The 12386-nt window shown below is 40.3% G+C and overlaps 1 protein-coding gene across 4 annotated transcripts in view; it reads right to left on the bottom strand.

Moving 5' to 3' along the window:
* The window catches only part of crebbpb (CREB binding protein b), a 161594-nt gene that overhangs the window by 46648 nt on the left and 102560 nt on the right, over nucleotides 1-12386 (bottom strand). For 2 of the 4 annotated variants that reach the window (XM_048551908.2, XM_048551906.2), the window contains exon 20: nucleotides 6361-6441. In XM_048551908.2, the coding sequence (XP_048407865.2) occupies nucleotides 6361-6441 (81 nt within the window). Of the gene's footprint in view, nucleotides 1-6360; nucleotides 6472-12386 lie in introns of all 4 variants that reach the window. The other 2 variants (XM_048551905.2, XM_048551904.2) reach the window with 1 other exon arrangement.

The following is a 12386-nucleotide window of genomic DNA, read 5'->3' on the forward strand; positions in this document are numbered from 1 at the left end:
CTCTGAGATGCCCGTGTAGTCAATTGAGGGTGTAGGTGAGAAGGCTCTCTGCCTTAAGTTTTATTTAAGGCAATAGTGCATTACTATTTCAGAGATTTATGCCATAAATAAATCATAATAGTGACGTGTATACCCCCACCATTACATTTCTAATTACTTAGTGCCTATTTTTATGTTGATTATATGGACCGCTCGATTAACCAGAATATTTGTTCAACCAGCACACTTCTGGTCTTGAAGTTGCCAGTTAACAAAAAGTTTACTGGACATCCCTCCTTAAATACGGAGACTGCAAACATAATTCCAGATTATGTCCTACCAAATGTGCAGAAGTGTTTCAGGACATCTTTATTCTTGTACTCCAATCCCCTTGCAAGAAAGGGCAACATGCCTCTTGCTTTCCGAACTGCTTGTTTTATCTTCATGCCAACTTTCCTTTTCCATTTTGACTGCAGCCAAGTTTGTACAAACATGAAGTTTCTCACCCCTTAAGAAAAAAATCTGCTTTCTATTCTTATGAATTCACATTGCCCGGTGTTCTACTCTATGTGCCACATTGTTGTCCATTTTACTTAATTTGTCTATGCTCTTTGCGTCCTCCTCAGAACTCAGAAGCTGAGTGAGTTAATAATGAATTTCAAGATCTAAAAATTCTTCTGTGATTATGGTTGATACAGTTTCCAAAAGTATGGCAAGCAGTCCTAGCTGGATTTGAAGGATGACATTGTACGAGAAAACCACATAAATGCATGGAGAAATAGTCCTAATCCAGGAAATCAAAAAATCACATTAAAATAGAATGTGTCTGTCTGTGCTAACTTTACAATAGGATAGAAGACTGCTATAAGTTTATTTCTGGGGTGTATCATTTATCAAAAAGAAATGGTGCACTAGACACAGGCCTATTTGTGACTGGATGATGATGGTTCTGAAAATGTGTTGCAATTTTCTAATTTATCTCAAATTTTTAAAAAGGTAAGACAATAGCGTTTTTCAACACCAGAGCTACATCGTTTAGTATGGCACACTGACCTCTCCATCGCCGAGGCTAGATGCCAACTCTCCGACAGCTCCTCCTAGCGCCCCCCCCACCACCAATCGTGACCCCACCCCGACCACCAAATCATCATCTCCCAAACCATCCACAACCTCATCACCTCAGGTGACTTCCCTCCCACAGCCTCCAACCTCATTGTTCCCTAACCCAACACCGCCCACTTCTATCTCCTTCCCAAAATCCACAAACCTGGCTGCCCCGATTGACCCATTGTCTCCACCTGCTCCTGCTCCACCAAACTCATCTCCACCTATCTGGAAACCATTTTCTCGCCCTTGGTCCAGGGGCTCCCTACCTATGTCCGTGACACCACCCACGCCCTCCACCTCCTCCAGAACTTCCAATTCCTCGGTCCCCAACACCTCATCTTTACCATGGGCGCCCAGTCCCCGCACACCTGTATTCCCCATACAGATGGCTTAAAGGCCCTCCTCGTCTTCCTGTCCCACAGGCCCGACCAGTCCCCCTCCACTGACACCCTCATCGGCTTAGCTGAACTCGTCCTCACCCTCAATAACTTCTCTTTCAATTCCTCCCACTGCCTACAGACACCCGCATGGGTCCAAGCTATGCATGCCTCTTTGTAGGTTACGTGGGACAATCCCTCTTCTGTACCTACAGTGGCCCTAAACCCCACCTCTTCCTCCATTACATTGATGACTGTATCGGTGCCACCTTGTGCACCCACAAGGAGCTCGAACAGTTCATCCACTTCACCAACACTTCCACCCCAACCTTAAGGTCACCTGGGCCATCTATAATACCTTTCTCTCCTTCCTGGACCTCGCTGTCTCTATCTCTGGCAACCACCTAGAAATTGATATCTATTTCAAGTCCACCGACTGCCACAGCTACCTGGACTACACCTCCTCCCACCCACCTTCCTGCAAAAAAGCCATCACCTATTCCCAATTCCTTTGCCTCCGCCGCACCTGCTCCTAGGATGAGGCATTCCACTCCCGTACATCTCAGACGTCCTCATTTTTCAAGGACCACAAACCCCCCCCACCCCGCAGTGGTCAAGAACGCCCTTGACCGTGTGTCCCACATTTCCCACAATTCATCCCTCACACCCCCTGCCCGCAATAACAACCAAAACAAAATCCCCCTCATCCTCATGTAACATCCCACCAACCTCTGGATCAAACGCATCATCCTCTGACACTTCCGCCATCTGCAATCTGACCCCACCACCAAAGACATTTTTCCCTCTCCACCCTTATCTGCTTTCTGGAGGGACCACTCTCTCAGTGACTCCTTTGTCCGCTCCACAATTCCCTCCAACCCCACCTCACCTGGCATTTTTCCCTGCAACTGCAGGAAGTGCTATACCTACCCCTACACCTCCACCCTCTCCACCCATCTCAGGCCCCAAGAAGATCTTCCACATTGAGCAGATATTCACTTGCACATCTGCTAATGTGGTATACTGCATCTGCTGTTCCCGTTGTGGCCTCCTCTACATTGGGAAAAACTAAGCAGAAGCTTGGGGACCGCTTTGCAGAACACCTATGCTCATTTTGCACTAAACAACTGCACCTCCCAGTCACGAACCATTTCAACTCACCAACCCATTCCACAGATGACATGTCCATCCTGGGCTTCGTGCAGTGCCACAACGACGCTACCCGGAACAGCAACTCATATTCCGCTTGGGAATCCTGCAGCCCAATGGTATCAATGTGGATTTCACAAGCTTCAAAATCTCCCCTCCCCCGACCGCATCCCAAAACCAGCCCAGCTCATCCCCGCCTCCCTATCCTATCCTCCCTCCTGCCTATCCCCTCCTCCCACCTCAAGCCCCACCCCCATTTCCTACCTACTAACCTCATCCCGTCCCCCCTTGACCTGTCCGTCCTCCCTGGACTGACCTATCTCCTCCCTACCTTCCACTTACACTCACTTTTACTGACTCCATCCACCCCTCTTTGACCGGTCTGTCTCCTCTACCCATCTTCTATCCGCCTCTCCCTATTTACTTCAGATCCCCCTTCCCTTCCAATTTCTGAAGATGGGTCTAGGCCCGAAATGCCAGCCTTACTGCTCCTCTGGTGCTGCTTGGCCTGCTGTGTTCATCCAGCTCTACACCTTGTTATCTTAGATTCTCCAGTATCTTCAGTTCCTACCATCTCTCTACATCATTCGGTCCTGGCTTACGGTATCAGGAACTAAAAATCTCGCAAATAAATGTGCATTTATATCGAATTGTTTGTGGTACAAACAAGATTCTTTGCACATGAAATTACTTCATGGAGGTGATATCATACTTGGAAGATAGATGAGTATGAGTATTTTAAAATAAAACCTCTCTAAACTCAAGTGAATTAAGATGTCTGGGCATCCACAGTTAGTTTGGTGATCCTAAAAGTTAGAACATTATAGTAAAGGGTACAGATGTGAGGCAATATTGGGAAAGGAGATATAAGCAGTGTGCCAAGCTAGGTAATGACAAAAATCAAAGATTATCCCACACTTTGAGATCTTGTGCAATGGTGGGACTGTCCCAACCTCGGAGCTCGGAGAAACTGAAAGAACAGAGGATGCTGTAAATCAGGAACAAAAACAGAAGTTGCTGGAAAAGCTCAGCAGGTCTGATAGCATCTGTGAAGAAAAAAAATCAAAGTTAACGTTTTGGGTCCAGTGACAGTTCCTCCGAACTAGGAGATCTGAGTTCAAGTCTCAGCTGCTCCAGATGCGTGTAGTAACATCTCTGAACAGGCTGAATATTTTTAATCTTTAAAAAATAATTTTAAAGTAAGGGAATGGAACGGTTTGCCTGCAACGGTGGTAGATTCACCAACTTTAAGTACATTTAAGTCATCATTGGACAAGCATATGGACATACATGGAATGGTGCAGGTTAGATGGGCTTCAGATCGGTATGACAGGTCGGCACAACATCGAGGGCCGAAGGGCCTGTACTGTGCTGTAATGTTCTATGTAATCTCACACTGTCAGGGTATTTGATACATAATGCAATAATGACTTTAAGATTACAAAAGAAAAGGCAAGATAAACTAAATTTTACAAATCAGTAGAATCCCACAGGAAGACAGTCATTTTGAATCTGTACAGTGCACTAGTCAAGCTCGGAAGATCTTAAAACCGGTATCATAGTATACTCAATAGCCAAGTCAGAACATAAAAATCAAACAATTTGTTTCAGGGACAGAGATAACAAAGTGTGAAGCTGGATGAACACGGCAGGCCAAGCAGCATCCCAGGAGCAAAAAAGCTGAGGCTTCGGGCCTCGACCAATCTCTGATGAAGGGTCTAGGCCCGAAGTGTCAGCTTTTGTGCTCCTGGGATGCTGCTTGGCCTGCTGTGTTCATCCAGCTTCACACTTGGTTATCTCGGATTCTCCAGCATCTGCAGTTCCCATTATCTCTGTTTCAGGGACCAGTTAAGTTGAGAACTTTTGCTGAATTGCAGTTGATGACTTTGCAAAGTGAAACATTTTGTTTAACAAAAAGTAAAGACGAATGCAAAAACGTTACAAAAGCTATCAGAAAGACCCAGGACTGGCTAGATAGGTCGGCTGCAACATTATTATAGTACAAAATGCTGCTGTCGCCAATCAAAAGGGAAAAAAAAGTATTTACACAGTACTTTTACAACCACCCTACATTCCTCAAAGTGTTTTACAGTTAATGAAGTATTTTGAATTGCATTGCAGTTAATAAAGTCATTGAGATGTACAGCATGGAAACAGGCTCTTTGGTCTAACTTGCCCATGCCGACCAGATATCCTAAATTAATCTAGTTCCAATTGCCAGCATTTGGCCCATATCCCTCTAAACCTCTCCTATTTACGCTCCCATCCAGATTAAGGTTTCAAGTGTGATGTACAGTAGCCAAATTTCACACAAACTGTAACATATTTTGTGATATCAATTCATTGCAACAAAGGAACAGGCCATTCAGACTCTTCAGCCTGTTCCGTTATTCAATTCTGTCACATATTAAGACTGATCTGCGGCCTAACTCCATGTACCAGCTTTTAGCTTATATCACTTAACACCACTGTTTAACAAAAATTTATTAATCTCAGATTAAAAACAAACAACCGATATAGCGTAACTGCCATGTGTGGAACGGAGTGCCGAACCTCTACCACCCTTGGTGTATGGAAGTGCTTCCTAATATCTCTCCTGAATGGTGTAGTTCTAAAATCCCTAATCAGTGGAAGTATACTCTGTTCTCCTGTTAAAGTTTTGGAGAGTTTGATCAAATCACCCCCTTAACATTCTAGCGAAAACAGGCCTAATTTTATACTTTTTGTAACTTAACCTTTGAAGTTCAGGTATCATAAATAAATAATGGCTGAGACACTGGGGCAACTACCCTGTTATTCTTCAGAATCGAATATTTTATGTTCATCAAAGCAGGCAGTTGAGGCCTTGGTTTAACATCACACAACAAAGCCTGCACCTCTGACTGTGTGGCACTCTTTCAATATTGTACTGCAGTGTCAACTCTGATTTCGGTTCTTAAGCCTTGAGTGAGATTTGAACCTGGAGTCTTGTCTCCCAGAAGTTCTCTCAATTGTACCATGATGACATATAACTTAAGACGATTTCTCTCTTCTACTTGAATCTTTCCAAAAGAGTAGGCACACTTCTTTGGTAAAAGGGTATCACTGTTCAAGTTGTCCAAGTTGTTAACTGGACAATTTATTAGTGGTTTTTACAAACTTTAACAGCAGCTTATTTGGAGCAAAAGCAATTAGGAAACTGGACACGAGGAGATTGTAGAATAAAAAGCAGACCTATCTTAGCTGATTTAAAATACAGAAAATTCTCAGTTGCATGCAATATTTATTTACTGATTTGAGACAACCTAAATGTTTAAGGTTAACAAAGCTGTACTCCAGACATGCTTAATACTTCAATGATAAACTGGCTACAAGCTACAATAATTGTCCTAATGGTCAAAGTAGTTCTGGATTTCACATTTGGATGGAAGATCTGAAAAACTCAAAAATACTTTCCTTCACACAGATCTAAGCCTTACATACTAGTCCCAAACAAACCGAATCGGACAGGAGTACCATTAGCCATTGCTAAATCTCAGCAAATACAAGTGGTATTGGTTTAAAAAAAAATTTCCCATGACAGATACAGAATTATTCATCCAAGGGCACGTTTCCAAACGTTTCTCAGTCCTGCTCAGTACAGGATACTTCAAGAAAGCTCTCAGGTTTGATGAAAAACGTGGACAAAAAAACCTGTTGAGGTGGCCAGAAGTAATTCCATTTGCACAGGAAATGGTGACATATGGAAACAAGTAAAGTTGTTACTTACGTTTGCGGCTGTGCAGGATCGTCACCCAGAGTGACACTGTCGCCTTGGATCTCATTGAAGCACTTCTCACAGAAGTGATACCTGTCAGCAAGAAGGCCATATTTGGGTGAACTGCTCGTCCACACAACACAGCCAGCCCAGTAACGGAGCCACCAATCAGAGAGGAGGGCAGATCACCACGGCGAGAGGATTGGTTGGTTGATTGATGATATTACAGGTCAGTGTTTTACCAGGTTGGGTCAGGTCAATGTGGACAATGGGGTAGGGCAGGTTAAGAAAAAAAGGGAGGGGACAAACAGCACAGACAAAGTAAGACGGAACACCAAGACAACACAGAGCAGAAAGCCAAGGCAAAGCATAGATTAGCATTTGGTCTCATTGGATAGGTTAAAAAGCAACATGACTACATAATTAAATCATGAAAATTTAATTCATGGGCATCTTGAATCTTTTGGATTACTAGTATTTTTACCAATCAATCTTTAGCATGTTTCTTGGGTTAGTTTATGGTTACTGTGCTTGGTTAATAACCCTGTTTTGCAAAAAGTTCCAATATATTTACTGTTAATTTTCCCTTTACTGCCTTAATGACTTAACGTGAACCCTTCCAAATAATTTAAAGATTACTGTTTACCAAGATTTATCTCTGACCAGTTTTCTGAACTGCATGCTTCTGTGCAGAGATTCAACAGACACTTGGCAATTTGGTGCACAAAAGTGGCATGTGGCTTTCTTCCTGATAATGTTTAGAGCCCAGTATGATCTGATTTCCTAGAAGAGGCATACTGTTCGGATTGCAAAATTGTGATTTTGAAAGATCATGGACAATACTTTGTGTGATTCAGAGACTATAATTTATTAAAAAGGTTCCTGGGTAAAATACATTATTTCTCAGGATCCTTGGCCTCAATGGAATTATCAGGGAGGGAAGACGGAGGTCAAAACACTATTGCCATACAGAGAAAATATCCAAGTATGAGTGAATTGTTTCAGAGTTGATAACATTTCATGAAGCATTTTATTTGCAACTACACTGTTATTTGAAAAAAATTCACCCTACCCAAGTAAGTTTTATCGCCATTTAAAAAGGGCCAGATTCTTACATCCAGCCATTCCACTGAATGCCTTGGTAAATAAACTGTCAAAATAGGACAAACTTGCACTGCAATTATATTAAACTGACAAACCAAATTTACACAGCATCATTCAAATCGTCAATTATTATTTGAATGTTATGTAGCATACAGCATTTGGAGTTTCTGAACTGTCATGAGTGCATTTTGCTGTAAAGAATTTATTTTGGACGTACCACTGCAAATAACACTAACCCATTTAGTCAGTCCATTTAGCTTGGGGGAAAAACATCTGCAAATAGATGAGCTTAGCTAGTGTATCCCACACGAGGTTTAACAGCAAGGCTGATTTGCATCTAAATAAGTTGCCTCATTTTTATCAGAACTAAACACCCAAAGATGTGTTGAACTGAGAGCCCTGGGCAGGTAAGCCAAAATGAAGGGGACTATATTTACTTCTGCCTGGCAAGCACACTGACAAGCCCTAAAATGGACAACGTTATTTTCAACAGAAGCCTCTGGTAAGACCTCGGCACAGGGTGCCTGCAGTAAAAAGTGAGGATAGGATTCTGGGACAGATGTCATACTGAGATTGACATGTTTTTATAGATAGTCTCACTTTACAAAAAAAAAGAGCAAAAAAGTGAAGAAATGGGATTGAGGTACAGATCAGACATTACATAGTTGAATGGCAGGACAAACAGGAAAGCTGGAGCGGCCTTTTCTTATTCCTTAGCTCCTTGCTTGCTTTTGGTATTCCTACTTATACAATAATTTTTTTGCCAGGTTTGTTTTTACATTAATAGAAAACTCCTCTAAAACCAAAAGATCAGGGTAAAGTTTGAACCATTTACAAAGCAGCTTCTTCATCTGGATGATGTTATTGATCTTTAATTCAAAATGGTACCCCACCAGAGTGCACTCTCGACCATTAGAAAACCCAAATGCATGCTAAAAATTTGAGAGATAAAATAACAAAGAAGCTGGCTGGGCTGCGATAAGCTGCATGGCCACAGAACAAAACAAATCTGGTCACCTGTAGTAAAAGTGAGGGTAACTATGCAAGACAAAGATTCATGGGAGTTTGAAGGTGAGGGGTGAGCAAAGGGAATGTGAATGCATCCACAAAGCAGTACCAAATATTACACAGCAGATACAAATGCAAATGATTGAAAAAGTTATATTAGAACTAAGGGTGTCACAATTCCAAAACATTCCAAAAATCAAGATTTGAGAGATTTATAAATTTGAATATGCAGAATTTCCTCGCAGTGCTTTTTTTCATGTATATGTAATTTATTAATACTATCTGGTGCGGTTGGATTGGCTTTTTGTGCAGTACATCCTGGGATGCAAGGTGCACTTGTGCACAAACAACTCTGCATCCATGCACATAATCCCTGGATGGTGTCATTAGATTTGGAGTATGGGCTCCTTCAGCATCTTGTGTTTCTGTTGCTCCATGTTAAGACACCAGGAATGCACAACAGCGAACTCAATATCAATTGCGGCTATCAACTTTTCCTTGCAACTGATTTTCTTGTCTCTTAGGTTAAGATGCTCATCTTCTGGTTTTTATTATTCATCTACTGCCCACTCCTAACCGCCATTAAGGAGATGATGATGAGCTTCTTCTCAAACTACTACAGTCCATTTAGTGTAAGTACATCGACAATGCTGTAAGGGAGGGAGTTCGAGGATTGTGACCCAGTAACAGTAAGCTGCTGCATCTTGGACTTGTTTACAGAAACATAGTCCCCTAATACATGAGTCTTGTCCACAGCTCTGTAACATCAGTGGTATCAAAATTCGACCGAAGCAAAATAATAGCTAAAATCTAAATGACTTTTGAAAAGCTTTGTGGATAGTGATAAAAAGTATTTACTTCACAGGATAATATTGTGGAAATTTTATTGGTAGGGACTTCTGTTTCAAGGAGGTGATTGGCAGTACTGCAACATTTACTCCAGAGTTTTACTGCTACTTATATTTTGGAAAGCATTACAAGTGATGGCAAAATGCAACTTGTAGAAGATTTTAAAATGTCAGCTAATAAGAATCTGTTTATTGTGTTAATTATCTAAGTTCTCTACCTCATGTTCAACTGGAGCAGCTAAGTTCTGATTAAAATAGCAAATTCAGAACTGGAACAAGTGCTGCCTAGCCATTTAAGGTGTACATCAAATATCCCTACAGTGGCCAATCCAAAGCAACAATTTCACAAAAACTTTATTTACATAATTGGTTTCACTATCATGGCACCCTTAGGCCTAGGCAAACAAGTGTGGTTCCTGTAAAAAGTTTAATTATCTACAAAATGTTGTTTTTAAACAGAGCATTATACTGATTTTGAATAATGTAGTAATAGGCACTGAGTGGAAACAAAGCAATTATAATTTGCAATAGGATTTTATATGCATCTGAAGTCAAGTGATTTGGCAAACTAACCATTCAAAGTCACAGGGGCTACAATGAATACTGCTAATATAAAGTCAGTGTAATTAACAGACTTAAAGTAAATGCTGCTAACTGATCCCAATCTTTTATTTTCTTTGGGAATTCTACATTCAGCAAGTCAATATCGAGAATGTCCTTAATCCACGAGATTAAAAGGCTGTACATTTGTCCAAATCAGTTTAGTATAACCAAAGGATTAAGCTGCACCGTAATTTCTTAGTTTTAAGTAGTAAATTGCAGTAGCTCTTCTATAAAGGCAAATTTGTGCTACATTTACTGAAACCACACTTTCAAAACATTATTCTGTACTTAGAACAATTTTGGTGTCCAAGGCTATAGCCAGACACTGCTTTCTGGTAAAACCTTTGGCACTGCTGTGAATTCAATTGTGTCCACATGACCATAAAGAAGCAATAAACAACCAATAGGTGAATGAAGAATGTGAACTGATGCCCTCTTGTTGGCTCTCTCATGCACACACACCCAAACTCCTGCCTCACTGCAAGGTTCTGAATGGCACCAGCAAGTTCATTCATCTATCTGTATAACACACAGGAAACACTCGCAAATGCAGACACACAATCTCACTCAAATAACCACAGTGAATTGACATATACATACGCTCTGGGGAAAAAAAAACAGCATTTAATTTTGTTACAATAGCATATCATATAAACTTACATCAAATTGGTATACATATTTGCAAAGGGATAAAATTTCTGGCAGTCAAAACTAAATCAAGCATGTATATATCTCCACCTAGATCCAATTACAAAATCAATTTCAGTCTTATTTTGATCATTACTCCTTGTGAAATATCAAAGTGGCAGTCTGATATTTGCTTTGTGGGCTGAATTGTTCCTCAAAGAACACACACCACTTAATTACACCGAATTTCTAAAGAACTTTGGTTAATTTGATTAAGATGAATGAACACTGACCATTCATCTAGGTAATTACAAAAAACTGTTACGTAAAGCTGAGGTGAGATTTCAAGATGACATTTGTACATGTGCAAAGCAATATTATGACATCTGAAACAAATCAACACAATCTTATAACAATGCTAGTATCTGAAATGCTATAGCATTGTATTCATTCATGGGTACAGCCCCTTGTTTGTGACTCAATATTTCTAATTTCATTTGGCAAATAAAATAGTCTCTGGCACAAGATGAGTTACATTGATTAAATTTACTTATGACATTTATTACCAATGATAATGTAAATCCTTTTGATTATTCAGCAATGTTACAGCATGCTTGAAGTGAGTCATTCACGTACACACTTGCAATGTATTGGATGTGTTTTTGGAGACAAAACTATTCATACGTAGTGCTTACTTGGACAACAGATAAAAGTTTTAAAAGCAAAACCATAGTTAACAGTGCCTGGGACCTAGTAATCCTAGAGTTCCTTGCTGGTGCCAATTAAAACCTTGCCTATGACTTTTTTCCGTCCAGCAGCTCTCACAGCCACAGCTCTGCACACAAGTTACTAAATTAACACAGCAACAAAAGGAAACTGATATTAGATAATACATTTAAGATTTGGCTACATTGATCTCAGATTCTCCAACTCAAGTTAACTGGAAACTCTCATGACAAACCATGTCCATGAACTGGATAAGTTATGTGAGTCAGTGCATAGGTTTCCTGCTGTATGTTTCCCCTTTAATTGGCAGTATTTTCAGTAGACAACTTCCATCAGTGCAAATTCCAAATGATTTTAAATGGGTTGAACCATACGAAGACATCAAATGTTTAATAGTGAAGACTTAAAGATCGTATCTCAATTGTTTTTGTCTTGAAATTAACATAAATATATAATGTTGGACTGCAAGTTAGCATAGTTGCAAATTCAAAAACTCTCAAGTAGCAATTGATTTAGTCAGCCCTTTGAAGGGTTCATGCTAAATGTAGCCATTAACATTCTATTCATGTTTCAACTTCAAATGATCTACTCATTTAACATGTGATGCAGCATCACCATATTCATTCCAGTTCTCCTACAGGCCTTGGTTGTTTTCGATTAAGTCCCCAGCTGATCTCAAGTGCCCGCCACCATTACAGTGAACAAAACGGTTCCTAGACCAAAATGACCTCTCCGACATTCAACATTACATACTTCAGCCTGAGGATGGAATTGTGACCTCAGACAGAAAACCTATGCAATGTTGCTACAGGAACTAGATTTTAGAACAGCCAACTCAAATATGAGTCAATATTTTTTAAGGCAGTGCAAGTAAACTTAAGATGTTACTGACTTTAGCAATTAATAATATGTCAACAGCTGCAATCAGAGACCCTACAAATTACTGATAAAAATTCTTCAATCAGACAGTTGAGAATAGGTATGAAGACAGAAAAAAAGCACAACAAATGTAAATAAACAAATGCCTACGAACTTAAAATCTTAATTCTTTAACTGTCATAACCAGGAGTTAAAATAAAGATTGCCAGGAGCATAAAGAAACAAACTGTTTTTGAAGATAAT

The sequence above is a fragment of the Stegostoma tigrinum genome, chromosome 23 (assembly GCF_030684315.1).
Source record: "Stegostoma tigrinum isolate sSteTig4 chromosome 23, sSteTig4.hap1, whole genome shotgun sequence".
Classification (NCBI taxonomy): Eukaryota; Metazoa; Chordata; class Chondrichthyes; order Orectolobiformes; family Stegostomatidae; genus Stegostoma; species Stegostoma tigrinum.